This window comes from Oryctolagus cuniculus, chromosome 17, assembly GCF_051225735.1.
Source record: "Oryctolagus cuniculus isolate XC-2025 breed Fujian yellow rabbit chromosome 17, ASM5122573v1, whole genome shotgun sequence".
Classification (NCBI taxonomy): domain Eukaryota; kingdom Metazoa; phylum Chordata; class Mammalia; order Lagomorpha; family Leporidae; genus Oryctolagus; species Oryctolagus cuniculus.
The window spans coordinates 10,597,239-10,617,805 of NC_142883.1; the positions used below are offsets into that span (position 1 = coordinate 10,597,239).

The following is a 20,567-nucleotide window of genomic DNA, read 5'->3' on the forward strand; positions in this document are numbered from 1 at the left end:
AATACAAAAAGGCAAGCAATCAAGTGCAAATAGACAAATGTAAGTATTGCAATAATTAACTTTACTCACATGTGAAAAGAATATATCAGTTTATCCAAAATTATAAATTCACTTTGGTCGATAGTCTGAATGTAATAGTAATAGTTTCTGGGTCTAAAATGTGTAAATGTATAACTTTCTTTTTGACAAGATGAATCTGAATTTCTAAAACTCTATATTCAGTATGTAAAAATGAAAAATGTTTGATTTTGATGATGTACTGAAAACTTATAGTTCCCTTTGAAAAATGAATCTGAATTCATCTACCTTATTAGTATGAAAAATGTATTTTAAAATGAATTTTTATTGCCTACCCTCCATCTAAAAATGATGAAACTAGAAATAACTATTTGGTAGAATTAACATATTTCTTTCATAGACATTTCAGTTCTCCCATAGACTGTAAACCTCAAATGATATGTTCACTGTTCTTTGTTTTTCTCTTCCTCTGTGTAATTATATAAACTTTGTGTAAGTAGCCAGAGCATCACCTCTGTTCTCACAGTTTTGTCGCTTGTCTCTCAGATCTTTTCTTGTAACTCTGAGACTAACAATGCAAGCAGTCATTTCCAGGAAAATATCACTGTGTTAAGAAAATCTGTGGCCGGCGCCGTGGCTCACCAGGCTAATCTTCCACCTTGCGGCTCTGGCACACTGGGTTCTAGTCCCGGTCGGGGCGCCGGATTCTGTCCCGGTTGCCCCTCTTCCAGGCCAGCTCTCTGCTGTGGCCAGGGAGTGCAATGGAGGATGGCCCAAGTGCTTGGGCCCTGCACCCCATGGGAGACCAGGAGAAGCACCTGGCTCCTGCCTTCGGATCAGCGTGGTGCGCTGGCACAGCGCAGCCGGGCGTGGCGGCCATTGAAAGGTGAACCAACGGCAAAAGGAAGACCTTTCTCTGTCTCTCTCTCTCTCTCACTGTCCACTCTGCCTGTCAAAAGAAAAAAAATCTGTAAATAAGATAATTCAATGCCTTTTGCTTTTGTTTCATTCTCTTGAAAATAGTCACTTAATCCAATATGAATTCCATAATTCATGAGCACTTGATATTCATTTGTTTCTATCTTTGTATATATTATAAATTTTTCCTTATTTCCCCTTTTAGGATATTAATCTTTAGAAAAGAGAATAGAAATGTGGTGATATCCTGGGCAAATTCTCAAGTTTCTTTGAAGGTCATTGGCCTTAATTTTAAAGTAACAATTATTATGCCATGCCTACTGATCTTGTATTATCATTTTAAGAATACTAGTAGGTCAAACCTGTTGTCATGTTTAATCCCAGCGAGAGTCAAGTTGGGAATTGCTAATTTCTTCTTTTTTTTTTTTAACAGAAGATCAGTTTAGTATACATTAAGTAAAGATTTCAACAGTTTGCACCCCCATAGAAACACAAAGTGAAATATACTGTTTGAGTACTCGTTATAGCATTAAGCCTCAATGTACAGCACATTAAGGACAGAGATCCTACATGAGGAGTAAGTGCACAGTGACTCCTGTTGTTGACTTTACAAATTGACACTCCTGTTTATGGCATCAGTAATCTCCCTATGCACCAGTCATGAGTTTCCAAGGCTATGGAAGCCCCTTGAGTTCTCCGACTCTTATCTTGTTTAGACAAGGTCATAGTCAAAGTGGAGGTTCTCTCCTCCCTTCAGAGAAAGGTACCTCCTTCTTTGAAGACCTGTTCTTTCCACTGGGATCTCACTCACAGAGATCTTTCATTTAGGTTTTTTTTTTTTTTTTTTTTTTTTTTTGCCTGAGTGTCTTGGCTTTCCATGCCTGAAATACTCTCATGGGCTTTTCAGCCAGATCCGAATGCCTTTAGGGCTGATTCAGAGGCCAGAGTGCTGTTTAGGACATCTGCCATTCTGTGAGTCTGCTGTGTATCTCGCTTCCCATGTTGGATCACTCTCCCCTTTATTTATTCTATCGGTTAGAATAAGCAGGTACTAGACTTGTTTATGTGCTCCCTTTGACTCTTAGTCCTTTTATTATGATCAATTGTGAACTGAAATTGATCACTTGGACTAGTGAGATGGCATTGGTACATGCCACCTTGATGGGATTGAATTGGAATCCCCTGGTATGTTTCTAACTCTACCATTTGGGGCAAGTCAGCTTGAGCATGTCCCAAATTGTACATCATTTAAAGAATCATCTATTATTTTTCACTTTATGTTTCTGTGTGGGAGCAAACTGTTGAAATCTTTACTTAATGTATGCTAAACTGATCTTCTGTATATAAAGAGAATTGAAAATGAATCCTCATGTGAATGGAAGGGGAGAGGGAATGGGAAAGGGGAGGGTTGCGGGTGGGAGGGACGTTATGGGGGGGGGGAAGCCATTGTAATCCATAAGCCGTACTTTGGAAATTTATATTCATTAAATAAAAGTTAAAAAAAAAAAGAATACAAGTAGGGTCAGCATTGTGTTGCAGCAGGTTAAGCTGCAGCTTATGATGCCAGTGTCCCATTTTGGAGAGCTTATTTGAGTTCTAGCTGCTCTGCTTCTGATCCAGCATACTTGCTAATGGGCCTAGGAAAGCAGCAGAGGATTGCCCAAGCACTTAAAACATCTCTATCTATGTGGGAGACATGGATGGAGTTTTTGGCTTCTGGCTTCAGCCTGGCCTAGACCTGGCTGTTGTGGCCATTTGGGGAGCAAGCTAGCAGATGGAAGATCTAGGTGTTTGTGTGTGTGTTGCTCTGCCTTTTAAACACATCCATCCATCCATCCATACATACATAATCCTTTTTATAAAGGAATTTGAGAGTAAACATGCCTTTCCATCTAGTATGTGCTATACAAATGTAAATTGTTGTTATCTTCCTCTTTTCCTTTTACTATATACTTTAAAAATGTTATCTTTTTTACTTCAGAGTATTCTTTGTTTCTATCTAGTTTCTTCAATAGTCTTATAAAATAGGCTTATAATATTTTAAGATCGCACTAATTTTAATCCTGGATTGCTTTTTGCTTTTGAAATACTCAATAATTAATTAACCTATTTTGCATTGATATCAACAGAATATTATTATGCTAGAAAAATACATATGATGTGTCTTCCAAAATGAACAAGTGTAATACAGTGAGAAAAATTTCAACAGACTCGTTATGTAGAACATGTATTTGACAAAGTATTTCATATTCTGAGTAGAAGTAAAATCAGAAATATGCTTAATTAATCATTCTTATTGTGTAGCTCATTCATCTTTAATTTTGTCTATTGTTATTAGCATTTCCTATGCTTTTTCTATCCTATTTCTGCTGGGATTAATGATTATCAAAAGCTGTATTTATATTGATGAGAATTAGCTCCAGGAAATCCTTTGCTTTTTCTTTCATTAATAGGCATTTGCCCATTTCTTGCTTTCTTAAGAATGTGCACCTAATTTTATTTTCTCCTTCAGATCCTCTGAGATAACTTGTATCCTAGAATCATTAGTTGCTTATTGGCTTGATAAAATACCACCCACACAATGATACAATGTCTTTTTCTCAGCATAACTGGCAATTCTGGAAAACACATTTAAATACCTGATCACATTGAAGTGGAAGGTTTTATAATACTAGATTTAAATTACTCCTGAAACAGCTCACTCCACTTTGAAGAATTTTAAATTAATTAATTAATTTGAGAGGTGAGCTATGCAGAGGAGAGAGAACTCCCATGCTCTGGTTCACTTCCCAAATACCAGCAACAGCCAGAGCTGGGATGGGCTGGGAGCCAGAAATTCAATCCATGCCTCCCACATTGATGGCAGGCACCCAAAATCTTGAGTTACCAATATATACCAGGGTCTATAATTGCAGGAAGTTGGAGTTAAGTGCCAGGACTGGAACCCAGGTACTCCAATATGGAATATAGACATTTTAACCATTAAACCAAACACTTGCTTTTGATGGAGTTTTTGTTTAATTAACAATGCTATATGCTTCTCATTTTAGATGGCTACCTTTCAGTTATATTTTCAATTATTTTTCCTCATTGTTCTGTATATATTAAAAACACCAGCAATACCTTATGATGATAATGTGGATTCAGATTTAATATCACAGAGGTCTTATTGACCTACTGCCTTAGGGTGATTGAAATCCTTGAGGTGATGACTGATCTCCTATTTAATTGTCTCCTGCTTATATAGCTGAATATGGACATCAAAACTCTCCTTTGTTTTTCCTGAAATCCTCTTTTTGGTTTCAACACCAAAGAGCTAATCACGTGGTCCTTGAGAATGAAATAGATTTTGACCATTTTTCTGATGACTCTTTTGAAGCAGTGTCTCCAGAATTCCATGGGAAAGAAGCCATCAGGTAACAAATTACATGGAGTACAAATAAAGAACAAATCAGAGAATAGGAATTTATCAGGCAAAACACAAATGTACAAAGATCTCTTTCTGTTCTCCTGGGTACCCACCTATGCACAGCCAACTGCACACATGAAAGGCAACACTCATTCTTTTTTTTTTATTGTTTGTATGTATCTCATAAATACAACATTAAGAACATAGTAATTCTTCCCATGACAGCCACCCTCCCACTCATTCCCCAACCCTCCCTACTCCCTCTTCGGTTTGGTCCAAGAAAGAAAAAGAAACAGAAAGAAAGAAAAAAAAGAGAAAGAATGGAATATAAAAACTAAGAGAACTTTTCCTCAACATTCTATAAAAGGGCTGTTCTTTGTTATTGTTCTCAAAGGTGATTTCGCTTTGTTTTCTTCTTCCCTTCTTCTTTTCTCCTTCCTCCCTCTTCTTTCCATTTTGAAACTTAACTGTCTTTAAAGAAGAACCCAAGGATTATAAATCTTTTGTGAGCTCTTAGACTTAACTATAACTTATGAGACATAAAATCCTCCATGTAATACAATAGAAGGAAGTGATTCTTGAGAACAAGTTTTACTGTTAAGTCTTATAATACAACATGTTGTGGACAGAGATCCTGCTGGGAAGTTACTGCACAGTGACTCTTCTGTTTATTTAACAAATAACTCTTATGTATGACCTCAGTGATCATCCAAGGCTCTTGACATGAGGTGCCTTGGCTATGGAAGCCTTTTGGGTTCACTAGCTCAACAAGGCCATAAACAAAGTAGAAGTTTTCTCCTCCCTTCAGAGAAAAATACCTCCTTTTTTGGTGTTTACTTCTTTATACTGGGGTCTCACCCATAGGGGTCCTTTATGTAGAACTTTTTTTTTCTAAAGTGTCTTGGCTTTCCATGCCTCAAATGCTCCCGCTTGGCTTTCCAGCCAGACTGGAATGCCTTAAGGGCTGATTCTGAGGTCAGAGTGCTACTTAAAGCAATTATCATTCTATGAGTTTGCTGTAAGGACTGCTTCCCATGTTGGAGCCTTCACTCCTTTTTAATTCTGTCTATAATTGTTTCCAAACATTTAGTCCTATTTATATGATCACTTCAACTCTTGATCATATCTAAGTGATCACTTTACCCCTTATTCCTATCCATTTGATATTTATAACACCTGAGCTGCTACTTTTTCAGCAAGTTTAAGAGATTTTGTGTTCTTATTGCTATTTGTTAAGTTGTACCCTTAAAAGTAAGTCCATATGAATATATGTAGATCTATACTGCTTTGCAGTTGCAAACATCATACATTTCACAATTACAACTTTATGATCTTGGTGATTCTTCCCACAGTGCCTCACTCCCACCCTCACTCCTACCCCCATTCCTCTTCCTTTCCTTATTCTCACTCTTATCTTTACTAAGATCTATTTTCAATTTTTATACTTATATGGTTAACTCTATGTTAAGTATAGCATTCAACGAATCATATGGAAGAGAGAAAGATAAGGAATAAATCATAAAGGAAAAGATTAAAATATAGAATAAGAAGCTGTTCCTCAACAGTCAAGAGAAGAGCTGTTCTTAATCATAGCTTCTCAAAGTGTCAAATTCATTTCTACCTGTTGTATTTTAGGTGCTCTATTAGTTATCACAGGTCAGAGAGAACATATAGAATTTAACCCTTTGGGATTGGCTTATTTCATTAAATATGATGTTTTCCAGTTTTCGTCCATTTTGTTGCAAATGACCAGACTTTGTTGTTGTTGTTTTTTAACTGCTGTGTATTATTCCATGGTGTACATATCCCATAATATCTTTATCCAGACTTCAATTGATGGGCATTTGGGTTGATTCCATGTCTTTCCTATTGTGAATTGAGCTGCGATAAACATGGATGTACAGGTAGCTCTTTCATATGCTGATTTCATTTCCCTTAGATATATTCCCAGGAGTGGAATGGCTGGGTCATATGGTAGGTCTATATTCAGACCTCTGAGGTATCTCCACACTGTCTTTTATAGTGGTTTTACCAGTTTACATTCCCACCAACAGTGGATTAGTGTACCTTTTTCCCCATGTCCTCACTAACATCTATTGTTTGTTGATTTTTGTATGAAAACCATTGAGGGTGAGGTGAAGCCTCATTGTGGTTTTGATCTGCATTTCTCTGACGGCTCGTGACCCTGAGTATTTTTTCATGTCTGTTGTCCATTTGGATTTGCTGTTTTGAAAAATGTCTGTTTGAGTCCTTGGCCTATTTCTTTCTTTCTTTTTTTTTTTTTTTTTTTTTGAAAGGCAGAGTGGACAGAGTGGACAGTGATAGAGAGAGAGAGAGAAAGGTCTTCCTTTGCCATTGGTTCACCCTTCAATGCTTGGCCTATTTCTTAACCAGATTGTTTTATTTTTGTTTAATTTCTTGATCTCTTTATATATTCTGGTTATTAATCTTCTATCAGTTATATAGTTTGCAAATATTTCTCCAATTCTGTCACTTTTCTCTTCACCTTGCTGATTATTTCTTTTGCAGTGCAGAAGCTTCTCAATTTAATGTATTCCCATTTGTCAATTTTGGCTTAGATTGCCTGTGCCTCTGGGGTCTTTTCTAAGAACTCTTTGTCTATGCTGATGTCTTGTAGGGTTTCCCCAATGTTCTCTAATAATTTGATAGTATTGGATCATAGTAATTAGGTCTTTAGTCCATTCTGAGTGGATTTTGGTGAAAGGTGTCAGGTAAATGTCTTCCTTCATGCTTCTGCATGTGGTGATCCAGTTTTCTCAGCACCATTTGTTGAAGAAACTGTCCTTGCTCCAAGAGGTGATTTTAGCTCCTTTGTCCAAGATAAGTTGGTTGTAGATACTTGGATTGATTTTAGGTGTTTCTATTCTGTTAAGTTAGTCTATCTGTTTTTGTAGCAGTACTGGGCCGTTTTCGTTATAATTGCCCTGTAGTATGTGTTGATATCTGGTGTTGTAATGCCTCTGGTTTTGTTTTTCTTGTATAAGATTGCTTAACTATTCGAGATCTCTTGTGTTTCCATATGAGTTTCAACATCATTTTTTTCTAGATCTGAGAAGAGTGTCTTTGGTATTTTAAATAATATTACATTGAACCTGTAAATCGCTTTTGGTAGGGATGGACATTTTTGATGATATTGATTCTTCCAATCCATGAACATGGAAAATTTTTCCATTTTTTTGTATCTTCTTCTATTTCTTTCTTTAATGTTTTGTAATTCTCATCTTAGAGATCTTTGAGATTCTTGGTTAAATTTATTCCAAGGTATATGATATTTTTTGGTAGCTATTGTGAATGGGATTGATCTTAGAAGCTCTTTTGCAGCTGTGGCATTGTCAGCATATACAAAAGCTATTGATTTTTGTGTGTTGATTTTTATATCTTGCTACATATCCAAATTTTTCTATGAGTTCCAGTAGTCTCTTAGTGGAGTCTTTTGGATCCCCTATGTATAGGATCATGTCATCTGCAAATAGGGACAGTTTGACTTCCTCCTTCCTGATTTGTAACCCTTTGATTTCTTTTTCTTGTATAATGGCTCAGGCTAGAACTTCCAGCACTATTGAAAAACAATGTGAGAGTGAGCATCCTTGTCTGGTTCCAAATCTCAGTGGGAGTGCTTCCAACTAGGTTGGTCTGCTTACTGTACTGCTCTTGATCTGTAGTGACTTTCCTGTGAGCACGGTTCCCTCTGTTGTGAGGTGCTATAGGTCTGTGGGTCGTGGGCATGTGTGCTGAGCCAATGCCTATGGGGGCCCAGCTCACTTCACTATGGTGGTGGGCTGGCAAGATAGGCGGGGCTTCTCCTTGATGTACTGCTTGCATCATGGTGTAAGGTATTCTTCTGAATTGTTGTGTTTCTTGCTGTTTGGGTGGAAGGTGAAGTGATCCCTGCTATTTCTGGGTTAGGGCACAGGAGGCAGGGGCAGCTACCACCTGCTTGCATACAAAAATAGAAAAAAATAAAAACGAAGGAGCAGAATGACTTCTTCTAGCGGCTGCCAGTCCCTGCAAGGTGGGGGTAGGGGTAGGGAGGTGTACCACTTCCTATTTGTTCATTTATTTTTTTCCCCGCATGGAACTTCAGAAGTAGTTTGCCAAACACTCCCTCCCACTGCTATCCACAGCTCCGTGGACCTGCGATTCCCCTCTAACTTAGTCTGCTGGGGCAAGCACTCTCCTACGTGCTGTTTCACTCCCCAAATCCACTCATTCTTAATAGCATTGTTTTTTCTCATTCTCAACATTTGTAATTACTAATATCTTCTTGTATGGCAACAACCATCACATAATAATATGCCTATTTCTATTTCCCTCATTGTCTCTTGGTTTTCCTCTTCATATTTTTCTCTCCTTTCTTCTGTTACCATCTTGGTGATAGTGTCGTCATCTCATTTGTTATTCTCACTCCTTTTTCTCTGTGGTTCACTTTCTCCCTCTCCTCTTCCCTTCCTGGCTAACAAGATGAAGAAAGACAGAAAAATGAAGCTGAAAAGGGGTGGGATACACACTCCAGGGAGACGTGAAGGAATGAAGCAGAGTTAGGGGTAGTGGCACCATGCATATCTTCCCATGAAGATGATGTACATACTTTGTTCAATGTTGGTTGCTTTGATTTCCAGACATCTAGAAATCCCTAATACTCCAGATATTTTCCTAACTTTTTCCATCAGGTTCAGTATTATCTTCATCTCACTTCTCAATAAAACCTTTCTGATCCACTCCTTTCATCAATCCATTTTGATTCTAAACTTTTTTATAATACTTATGGTCTCTAACCATTTCATTTTTAAAAACATAAATTGAATATGAGCAGATGATAAGGACTAGTGTTCTGTCCTATCCATACATTATTTCTGTATTCATAAAAGCTGTGATCTCCTTCTAAGCTGGAATGCTAAGATTTATATCCTTTCTAGTGCTGGGGTCAGAATCAGTTCTTATCAAAGAATCATATAGAAAGCTTTCAATGCTGAAAGAAGATATTTTGACTTACAAAGTTGGCAAGTAGGAAAGTTTTCAAGGTTTGTAATTTTTTAGGTAATAAAATTAGCCCTGTGATTTCAAAAACTTATCTCCAGCAATGGTTGGAGACATTGGAAGCAGATAGTCCTGCATAGCCAACTATTTAGATAGTCTAGAAGGTTTTGTCTACAGGCTGGTAACCCTAAACTATCCTGCTTCACTGCTCTGACCTGCACTGCATCCATCAGACCAGTTCACAGAGTTCTGAGGCTGTGAGTCATTCTATCCCAGAGTCCAAGCCAAATGGACTAACATCATTTCTTACTGTAAAGGACAAAAGAATAAAGTGCATTGTTGTGCCAACCGCACTACTGCCAAAACGCTGATTGAATTATATCAAGACTTACAGAAAAAAATTAATCACACTGCGTAATGAAATGAAGAAATAAAGCAAGTAGATACTTCTTATTGCATGAAAGAGAAAATATGGGGGCAGGGAGGATAGGAAAAATTAAGCAAGTTACCCAAGGCCACACAGTTTAGGAAGGACAATATCAGAACCCATATGCATTCAACTCTTAAAGTATTGCATCTCAAGTCCTGCCCTCTTCAAAACTACTTTGGATTATACCTAGTCTATAGATTCAATTGTGTCTCTTCAGAATTCATAAATTGAAACGAATGACAATATTTGGAGATGGGGCCTTTGAGGATAGATAAGATCATGAGGGTGGGACCTCCATAGGGATTAATGTATCTATACAAATAGACACCAGAGGCTTTGTGCACTCTCTCTCTCTTGCACTCTCTCTCTCTCTCTCTCTCTCTTTGCCATGTGAGAACATAGCAAAAAGGTGACCATTGGTAAAACTGGAGAGAGAGTCCTCACCAGGAGCCAGATCAACTTAGCACTTTGATATTGGACTTCTCAGCCACTAAAACTATGAGAAATAAATATCTATTCTTTATCCAGTCTTATGGTATTTGTTTAAAGCAGGCTGAGCAGGCTAATCCAACTTGCTGATTTGTTGGGAAAATGTGAAAAAAAACAATGCAAATAAAATGCACAGGGCCTGGCTTGTAGGAGACTTTCAACTTATCTTGAATTTTTTCCCTGCACTCTTTTCTAAAATCTTTGTTTTTAATCTTGTTTCTTCTTCCTTTGCTCTCATGTTATTTGGAGGTTTGCTTTGTACTATGCATTTTGATTTCTGCAGTATTATCTTATGCACTCTACAAATTAACTCTACGTGAAAGCTAATGCTGTCTTCCCCATTTTACTGACAAACTAAACTCAGCGAGTTTTGAGTAAATTAAATTGATTGAAAGCTGATGAGGGGTATACTTCTAGCTCTTTATCCAAAAATTTGATCCAAAGCCCTAATTTTTCTGTGAGGGGGTATGACTTCCTTTCTCCACCCTAGTACCTCCTAACCATCTCCAGCTTTCCTGTTACCCACTCATTTGTAACAATCCTGTGGCAAAATATTTTCACGAGCTAGCTATCCCTCCCCACCCCGAGGATACTGTACCCCGTTCAGCTGACAATGATCAGGGTATCACGTCAAATGACATGCCCTAGATTCTTCTGCCAGTGCCTATGTGAAAGAAAAGAGTTCTCAGGTTGCCTCACAGCCTCAAAGCCTTGGTTTATCAACCCTCTGTCCATTTCCTCAAAACATTTCCCTTGTTTTTCAAAATCAAAAATCTTACAAAAGAATATGCAGGAAAGCATGAAAAAGTAGAAGCTTTGAAAGGTAATTTATATTTGACATGGCTGTTTGCTTAATGACTCTGCTTCATGCTGTATCACCTTGATAAAGATTACAGGGACAGATATCTTGACTTTGGAACACATTATGTCCCCTTCCAAGTAAATGAAAATTTGTATAACAATTTTAAAAGGTAGGTGTACCATTTAGAATCTTATGGATTTAAAAGATACATGAAAACATCATAAAATTTCTTATTTTCCTTTTATTATATGCTCAAATCCTAAAGCTCTTTTTATTATAGTCAGCCTCTCTTTAATGATAAAACTGTCTTTATCAAAAATGAAACCTGTTAATCACAAAATTACATGTCATTGGTGGCACTATAGTTAGGAAATATGTATCATCTGGGGCTGGTATCTGTGGTATAGTGGGTAAAGCTGCTGTCTGCAAAGCTGGCATCCCGTATAGGCACAGGTTCAAATCCCAGCTGCTCCATTTCCAATACAGCTCTCTGCTATGGCCTGGGAAAGTAGAAGAAAATGGCCCAAGGCCTTGGGCCCCTGCACCCACATGGGAGACCCAGAGGAAGCTCCTGGCTCCTGGCTTCGGATTGACACAATTCTGGCCATTGCGACCACTTGGGGAGTGAACCAGCAGATGGAAGACTTCTCTCTCTCTCTGCCTCTCCTTCCTCTCTGTGTAACTCTAATTTTCAAATAAATAAATTTTACAAATATATATACATATATATAATCTGAGACACAATTTTAAAAGAGGTTTAAGATTGATTTTATTTTGAATATTGGTAATCAAATATATTTATGCTACAAAGAATTATAAAAAGATCATAGAATGTGAACTCAATGGTCTTCCATCATGCCAGGTCTGGTGATTGACATATATGAAGGCCAGATCACTGCCCTGCTTGGTCATAGTGGAGCTGGGAAAACCACCCTGTTAAACATACTCAGTGGGCTATCAGTCCCAACATAAGGTGAGAGGATAATTATCTAAAGACAAGCACATGAGAGAATTAACTGCAATTTTATTAATTACTGTTATATCATGTATTTAAGAGAAAAATTATAGAAGTTTATTTAATATTATATAGAATTGTGTGTGTTTAGAAAAATATTTTTTATGTTTTAAATATTTCATAAGTAATTTTTGACTATTCAGTTACCAATAGGGATTCTGACTAGAACAAATATTATTGTAAACATTAAATTCTTTATCAATGATGTATTCCTATATGTAAAATATGTTTAAGTAGATCTAGAAATTGGCATACGTCATTTTCTCTCTTAAAATATTTTAAATGGAACATGACACATTGTCCTGATGGTAACTTTCTACCTTCTGCTTATAGGTTCGATCACCATTTATAATCACACACTATCAGAAATGGCTCACATGGAAACTGCCAGCAAGTTCACTGGAGTGTGTCCACAATCCAATGTGCAGTTTGGCTTTCTCACTTTGAAAGAAAACCTCAGGCTGTTTGTTAAAATCAAAGGGATTCTACCACATGAAGTGGAGCAAGAGGTATATGAATTTGCTACATGTCACATAACCATGAGAAATTCTGAATGTGTTTGTATTATTTCTACACAATTTGTTATCTAATCATTAGACAAAAAGCCATTACTAAGCATAGAAAAGTGATAGTATTTTTTATATGAAATATCTTGGATTTTGGAATAAATGTTCTTTTTTTGGTTAGGTACAATGAGTTTTGAGGGGCTTAGATATGGAAAATATACAAGACATACTTGCTCTAACTTTAAGCGGTGGACAAAAAAGGAAGCTAACCTTTGGGATTGCCATTTTAGGAGATCCTGAGGTAAATCAAACTAGAATAACTGGTAAAATCAGATTTATGGCTATAAAAATATTTTATCAGCTCACATTTAATTTGCAAATGATTAAGGTGAAAGAACTTTTGCAGTGGAATGTTAAGTACTATGATATTTGTCCAAAATGCTTTTAAATGTACTGATTTTTCTAAAATCTTGTCTGAAAGGAAAAAAAATTATTGCATGTGCTTACCTACTGTCCAGGTTTTGCTCTTGGATGAACCAACTGCTGGATTGGATCCTCTTTCAAGGCACTGAGTATGGAATCTCCTAAAAGAGAGAAAATCAGACAAAGTAATTCTCTTCAGTACCCAGTTCATGGATGAGGCTGACATTCTGGCTGGTAACTTTTGGTTTTCTTTTATGTACATTAGTGAGGAATTAGGAACTATGTGGAATATGAATGGATATGATCCATAGCTGTGTCTTACAAGTGATTGCCATTGACTAAAAAGAGAGAATTTTGCTCTCATTGATTTGAGTGTCTGCATCCCAGCATACTTTGATCCCATAGAAGTATTCTGGTCCCATTGCAGAGCAGATTACTATTTGTAAAATGCATAGCACACTCTTAAATGTATACTTTGCTTTGTTTAGTGTGAATCTCAGTTGACTTATCTTTCAGATGTATGATTTTCTTCCACAAATGCCAGAGAATAAAGTAACAATGTATCACTGCAGTTCTTGCAAAAGTGGTTTACATAAGGGCAGAATTACAACATATCTATTTTAGTGTGTCATGCTCCTAAAATACATTATTTTTAATGGAGTCACTCTTTTTTAAACAGTTAAAGAATAAGTTTCTAATGCAATTTATCTTTTGCTTCTTTCTAAATAGATAGGAAGGTGTTTATATCCAATGGGAGGCTGAAGTGTGCAGGTTTTTCCCTATTCCTGAAGAAGAAATGGGGTATTGGCTACCATTTAAGGTATAGCTATTAATATTGGAAACATGTTGGAAATGCTGAAAATGGTAGGGTAGATGATGTCAATATCAATATATGAATATAGATTACACATCTACTAAGTTCATTTCAAGAGAGCTATGCTAGAACTGTCACACCTGGTCCCCCTTTTTTTTAGCAAGAATGTAGAGTATGTGAAATTATAGACCTTGAGGATATTGAGATGATTAATCTCAGTTTAAATGAAATTTGGTGGAAATGTTTTTATAATATATTGTTTTATGAGTTGTTTATTGATATTCCAGCTCCTCTTATCATATTTTAATATGTTTATTTTTGCTCATCCTGACAATTTCAAACCTTCCTCTTAATTTTCCCTATCTTTATTTTCCCCATAATTCTTTTTTCTCCTTATCATGAAAATAATTATTATCATTATTAGTGATATTTTACTTATTAAATGTTCACTGTATTTTAGGTACTAAGATATTTACATATAGAATATTAATATCCTCCAAATAACTCTAAGTACTATTATCATCCACCTTTGACAAATCAGAAAACCATATGTCAGAGAATTTTAACAATCTGCCAGTCTCTTAGTATCAAGATTACAGGTATAATATGAAGTGCTTACTAAACTTCTTGCTAAGTTATTAATTTTAAAAATAATTCATATCACTTCATTGCCAGTGGCTAAATGGATTTGCCAATTGGGAGTGCTTAATCTGATCAAATTTATCATTCCATCATTATTGTTAAAATCTAATTTCATTAGTACTTTCCAATTAAAATAAACCATTCACTATTCCCTAGGCATGTTTCTGCTTGAGGGAGGACATCTGTCTAAGATGCCCTTCCCCAACCCATTTAACCAAGTCCATGTCTTTCTGTTCCTGGAAGATTTTCCTTAAATATTTTCTCTTTAATAAGCATCTTCTTTTCTGGAAACCTGGAAGCTCTATTTTGCTTTAGAAAATGTAGTTAATTTTTTTGATCCTCAGAAACATCATTTGTAAAATAGCAATAATAATAATAATAATACCTAGTTTTCAGTTAAGACTAAAAAATATTGAATGAATACTTGACAAGGTACAAAGTACTCACCTGAATTAATGTGTCTCTCTCTCACTTCTTTTATAACATGATCCTTTATATCTTCATAACTACAAGTTCCTTTAAGGAAACTACTGTTTTCTTGTTTAAATAGAAGTTTAAAAAGGATGATTGTTTTAAGTTTGTCATTTGTGACATTGTTGTCAATTGTGATGTTGTTGTGCCTGATCAAGTGCTGACAGAGGAGTGCCACACACTGATAAATTTTACAGTCCTTTATTGCTGGTGTCTGAGAGTGGGCTCATGCCCCAAAGAACTCTGGACTCAGGCTCACAGCAACAGCATTTATAAAGGCAAAACCCACAAAATCTGGAGAGGAATACACAGCTGCTATGATCAGGGAGGAATACATGGTTACCAGGGTCAAGCTAACCTAAAACCTATGTGAAAATAATGTCAATTACAATCTTGACAATACCAGTTACAACCTTAACAAGTACAGTTATAATCCTGACATTAATCCAGGTATTGGCTTAAATCATATATAGGACATAGACAAATTACATTTTTATCATTAATCCAAGTGCAGCTGATCCACTTCCAAGCTTGAGTGATCATGCTAGGGGGTTTCTATGCTTTACCAAGTGTGATGTAGTGGACTTCTGTTGTCCGAGTATTTTAGATCATAGTTTCAGATCAGAGTTTCACGGGGGGGTAGGGTGGGGGTGGATGTGCCTTACCAGAATGGAGTCTCTAGTACTCCAAAATGGAGTCCCTACTGTCAAGGTGTTACTTCAATGTTCCCATCACACTATCACCTAGTGCATTTCAATTGATGTGACTAATAATGGCGTTTATAAAATCCAATAATTTTATGAAGAATTTTATATTTTCTTAACAAAAATCAGACTGGGCTTCACATGAATAAATGTTGGACAAAAATATGATAATAAGCTAACATGTATTGAGAATTTACTTATTGCAAGGTCTTTTTAAAATTATTTATTTATTTAAAGTGAACAAATTTCATGTATTTCATATATACAGCTTTTGAAAAAAAGATTTATTTATTTATATGAGAGACAGAGTCACAAACAGAGAGACAGAAAGAGAGGTCTTCCATTCCCTAGTTCACTCCCCAAATGGTCCCAATGGCAGGGACTGGGCCAGGATGAAGCCATAAGCCAGAACCTTCTTCCAGGTCTCCCATGTGGGTGCAGGGGTTAAAACACATGAGCCATCTTGCAATGCTTTCCCAGGCCATTAGTAGAGAGATGGATTGGAAGAGGAGCAGCCAGTCTACAAACAGGCACCCACATGGTATGCCAGCACTGCAGGCTGAGTATGCCACAGCACCAACTCTATCTCAAGGTCTTGTGCTATCTCATACACATATTTTTTGTTGTTGTTAATGAGAGGCAAAGAGAGAGAGATGGAGAGGGAGAAGAATGGAGGAGGGGGAAAGGAAAAGAAATATTGCACCCAGGCACTGTCCTACTTTTCAAATGACTGAAACAGCCTCTGGGTATGATCAAAGCCAGGAACTAAGAACATGATCCAGATCTCTCACATGGGAGACAGTGATGGAACTTCATCACTGGTCTCTCAGGGTCTTCTATTGCTTTCCATGCCTGAAATGTTCTCGTGGGCTTTTTTATCCAGACTAGAATGCTTAAGGGCTGGTTCTGAGGTCAGAGTGCTGCTTTAAGTGATTGTCTTTCTACAAGTGTGCTGTGTGGACTGCTTCTCATGTTGGAGCATTCATGCTTTTTTAATTCTATTATTATTACCAACCACTTAATCCTATTTATATGATCACTTTAACACTTAACCCTATCTATATGATCACTTTGATGTTCAATCTTATCCCTACAATCACTTTAATGCTTAAAATGCTTCCCCTCTTCCAGCCCTCTCCCCAGTTTGTGGGGATTTGACGTCCCATGGAAAAAAATTTTTAAGATTTATTTATTTATTTGAAAGTCAGGGTTACACAGAGAGAGGAGGAGAGGCAGATAGAGGTCTTCCATCCACTGGTTCACTCCCCAATTGGCCACAATGGCTGGAGCTGAGCAGATCTGAAGCCAGGAGCCAGGAGCTTCCTCTGGGTCTCCCATGTGGGTGCAGGGTCCCAAGGCCTTGGGCCATCTTCTACTGCTTTCCCAGGCCATAGCAGAGAGCTGGATCAGAAGTGGAGCAGCTGGGACTAGAACCATCACTCATATGGGATGCAGGATCTGCAGGTGGTGGCTTTACCTCAGTGCCAGCCCCCCATGGCAAATTTTTGAATTGTACCCTTGGAAGTGAATCCATAGGAATGTATGCAGAACTATACAGCTTTACTATTAAAAGCTGCATACGTTTCATAATTACAACTTTAGGAACATGGTGAATCTTCCCACCATGCCTACCCTCCCACCCGCACTCCCACCCCATTTCCTTCTCCCTCTCTTATTCCCACTCCTATTTTTCACTAAGATCTATTTTCAATTAACTTTATACACATATGATTAATTCTATGTTAAGAGTTCAACAAATAGTATGATAGTAAGAAAAAAAGCAGAAAAAAATGAATACTGTATGTATGTGTTCTTTTGAGAGCTGGGTATATTTCATCTCACAGATGGGAAAAGGTGCTCAGAGATGTTAAACAACTTGTCTGAGCTCTGAAATCTGCATTAGTATTGAGATTAAGACTATGTTCTTAATGATTGTACCAAGTTACCTCCATTTCTATTTTACTATGTTCAAGTTCTAGCAGAAGGGATACATTACTGGAAAAGGTAATTCAAGGTTGAGTTTTTTAATAGGTGGAGACAAAACTGTGCATTTCTTTTCACCTCAACCCTGCCAAGATTTAACTGAATATCTCTGTTTTTCCAAAAAACAGTTCTTGAGTTAATTTTTCTGACTCAAAACATCCCTTGCCACTAGTTCCTCTGCCATGTATGCAGATTAAATTGTTTATTAGTATTTTTAGATCAGGTTTCTCCTAATAAATTATACATCTTGTGTCATAAATATTAATTAAGCTACAAGTACATAATACTAGTTATGAAATTGTTTTTAGAGATAGCGTTGAATAAAAATAACTTTAACTTGCTCTTTTTAAATGTTAGTTTGCATCTGAATGAAATGTGTGATCCAGAAAATATAGCAACACTAATTAAACAGCAGATCCCTGATGCCAAATTAACAGCACAAAGTAAAGAAAAACTTGTGTATATTTTGCCTTTGGAAAGAACATGCAAATTTCCAGGTAACAAAATACAGAGACCACAGAATGATTTGGCAGTGGTGTTACTAAAAATAAATGATAGTGATAAGAATGATGGCTAATTTAAGAGTTATTTATTTACTTATTTATTTAAAATGCAGAGTTAGAGAGAGAGAGAGAGAGACAGAGTGACAGCAATCTTGCGAGAGAGCAATCTCTTGAGAGAGAGAGAGAGAGAAATCTTCCATCTGCTGGCTCACTCCCCAAATCTCCATAAAGACTGGGGATGGGCCAGGCCTAAGCCATGAGCCTGAACTCCTTCTGGGTCTCCCATGTAGGTGCAAGGGCTCAAGCACTTGGGCTATCTTCCACTGCTTTCCTAGGCACATCAGCAGGGAGCTGGATTGGAAGTAGAGCAGCCAGGACTCCAACAGGTGCTCATATGGGATGCTGGCCTTGCAGGCAGCAGCTTAACCTACTGTGCCACAATGTCATCCCCAATGACTAATTTTAATTCTTGCTAGTACCTGGCACCATGCATTTACTCATTTAATGTTCTTTGCTACAAGGTCACTTCTAGTCTTTTCCTCTGTCATCACTGATATTCACCGTCATTTAATCCAAGTCTTCTATATTTGAATATTCTTCAAGTGACAAAATGTTTTATTAAGATAGGGACTGGCATTGTGGTGTAGTGGGTAAAGCAGCAACCTGCAAAGCCAGCATCCTAAATGGGTGTTGGTTTGTGTCCCAGATGCTCCATTTCCAATCCAGCTCCCTACTAATGGCCTGTGAAAAGCAGCCAAAGATGGCCCAAGTGCTTGGACACTAATATGCATGTAGGAGACCCTCAAGAAGCTCCTGTTTCCTGGTTTCAGCCTGGCCCAACCCCCGCCATGTGGCCATCTAGAGAATTAGAGAGTGAACCAACAGATGCAAGATCTCTCTCTCTCTCTCTCCATCAATGGAAGGCCTGTCTCTCTGTCTCTCCCTTTCCTGTATAACTATGACTTGAAATAAATAAATAAATCTTTTTTAAAAAGTTACAAGATAGTATCAAGCTAATATTAGCTTTATTTGTAAAATTTGTTTTAGGAATGAATGAGAGAGTATTCAGGATAGGAAAAGTATTGTGCAAACAGTAGCAGATTTTTGAAAGAACCAGGGAAATCATATATATCAGTTGTATTATAAACATTGTAACAAAATGATATAACCTAAGTTATTGAATATAATTAAAATAGGCCTGCATGCTGTCACACCTTATAAAGTTTACAGCTTTGCTGCAAATAAAAAAGCCTGGGAAACTGATGCCTTCAAGCTTCCTCTACCCCATTTCCCAAGACTTTTGAGGTGGACTGCTTTCGTTTTTTAAGTGCAGCTCATATAAATGTACTTTCCTTATCAAAGTTAAGGAATAATGTCATTGCTGCATGGTTAATTCCAAAAGCCTGCCAAAATCATGATCCATAAAGAAACCATGCCAGACAATCAAGTGTAAGGACTGAAATTCAGATGCTAAAGCCAAATGTCCTAGACTGAAATGCCTCCTGTGCCCTTTTTCAGCTGTATAATCCTGACAAGTCATATTGCTTTTCTGTCCTTCTGCCTCCTCTTTCATAAAAAGGAGGATTATACCAGTACTCTATACAGATTGTTATGAGCATTAAATGATTTAATATATTCTAATTTATTATTGAAATATTAAATACAAACAAATCACCTGAGATAATAGTTGGATGTAGTAATTTACCAGGTTTAAGACACCCTCGGCTGGCGCCGCAGCTCACTAGGCTAATCCTCCGCCTTGCAGCACCGGCACACCGGGTTCTAGTCCCAGTCGGGGCACCGGATTCTGTCCCGGTTGCCCTCTTCCAGACCAGCTCTCTGCTGTGGCCAGGGAGTGCAGTGGAGGATGGCCCAAGTGCTTGGGCCCTGCACCCCATGGGAGACCAGGAGAAGTACCTGGCTCCTGCCATCGGATCAGCGCGGTGCGCTGGCCGCAGCACACCAGTTGTGGCGGCCATTGGAGGGTGAACCAACAGCAAAGGAAGACCTTTCTCTCTGTCTCTCTCTCTCACTGTCCACTCTGCCTGTCAAAAAAAAAAAAAAAAAAAAAAAAAAAAAAAAAAGGAAAAAGACACCCTCAACTACAGGATGTCCCACAGAGAAAGAAAGAAAATCAAATAATGCTCAATTTTAAGAACATGATCTAGAATCATTTATGATCCATTCTCATTCCAGATATGTTAAAAGGTGATGAGGTGCACTCACCTTAGAATCAGTGAATTATGAGAGAGTTAGATATATACAGTGTCTTTGGGATATATGAGATGAAAACAGAAATTTTTATGAAGACCACACAATAAAATTTTATCTGATTGCTGTTCAATGTATTCTAAAGGGAATAAGCCATTTAGAGCAAGACTGAAAAAGAACCAGCACTTAGGCGGATTGAAGAATTAGAAATCACAAATACACAGTTAAGAC

At 37.3% G+C, this 20,567-nt stretch overlaps 1 protein-coding gene across 1 annotated transcript in view; it reads left to right on the forward strand.

Annotated features, from left to right (window-relative positions):
- The window catches only part of ABCA9 (ATP binding cassette subfamily A member 9), a 77,864-nt gene that overhangs the window by 16,848 nt on the left and 40,449 nt on the right, over positions 1–20,567 (forward strand). Inside the window, 8 exon segments of the mRNA XM_089318009.1 lie at positions 4,184–4,352; positions 11,027–11,085; positions 11,927–12,037; positions 12,413–12,588; positions 12,767–12,886; positions 13,104–13,242; positions 13,738–13,828; positions 17,980–18,119. Coding sequence (XP_089174135.1) covers positions 4,184–4,352; positions 11,027–11,085; positions 11,927–12,037; positions 12,413–12,588; positions 12,767–12,886; positions 13,104–13,242; positions 13,738–13,828; positions 17,980–18,119 — 1,005 coding nt within the window.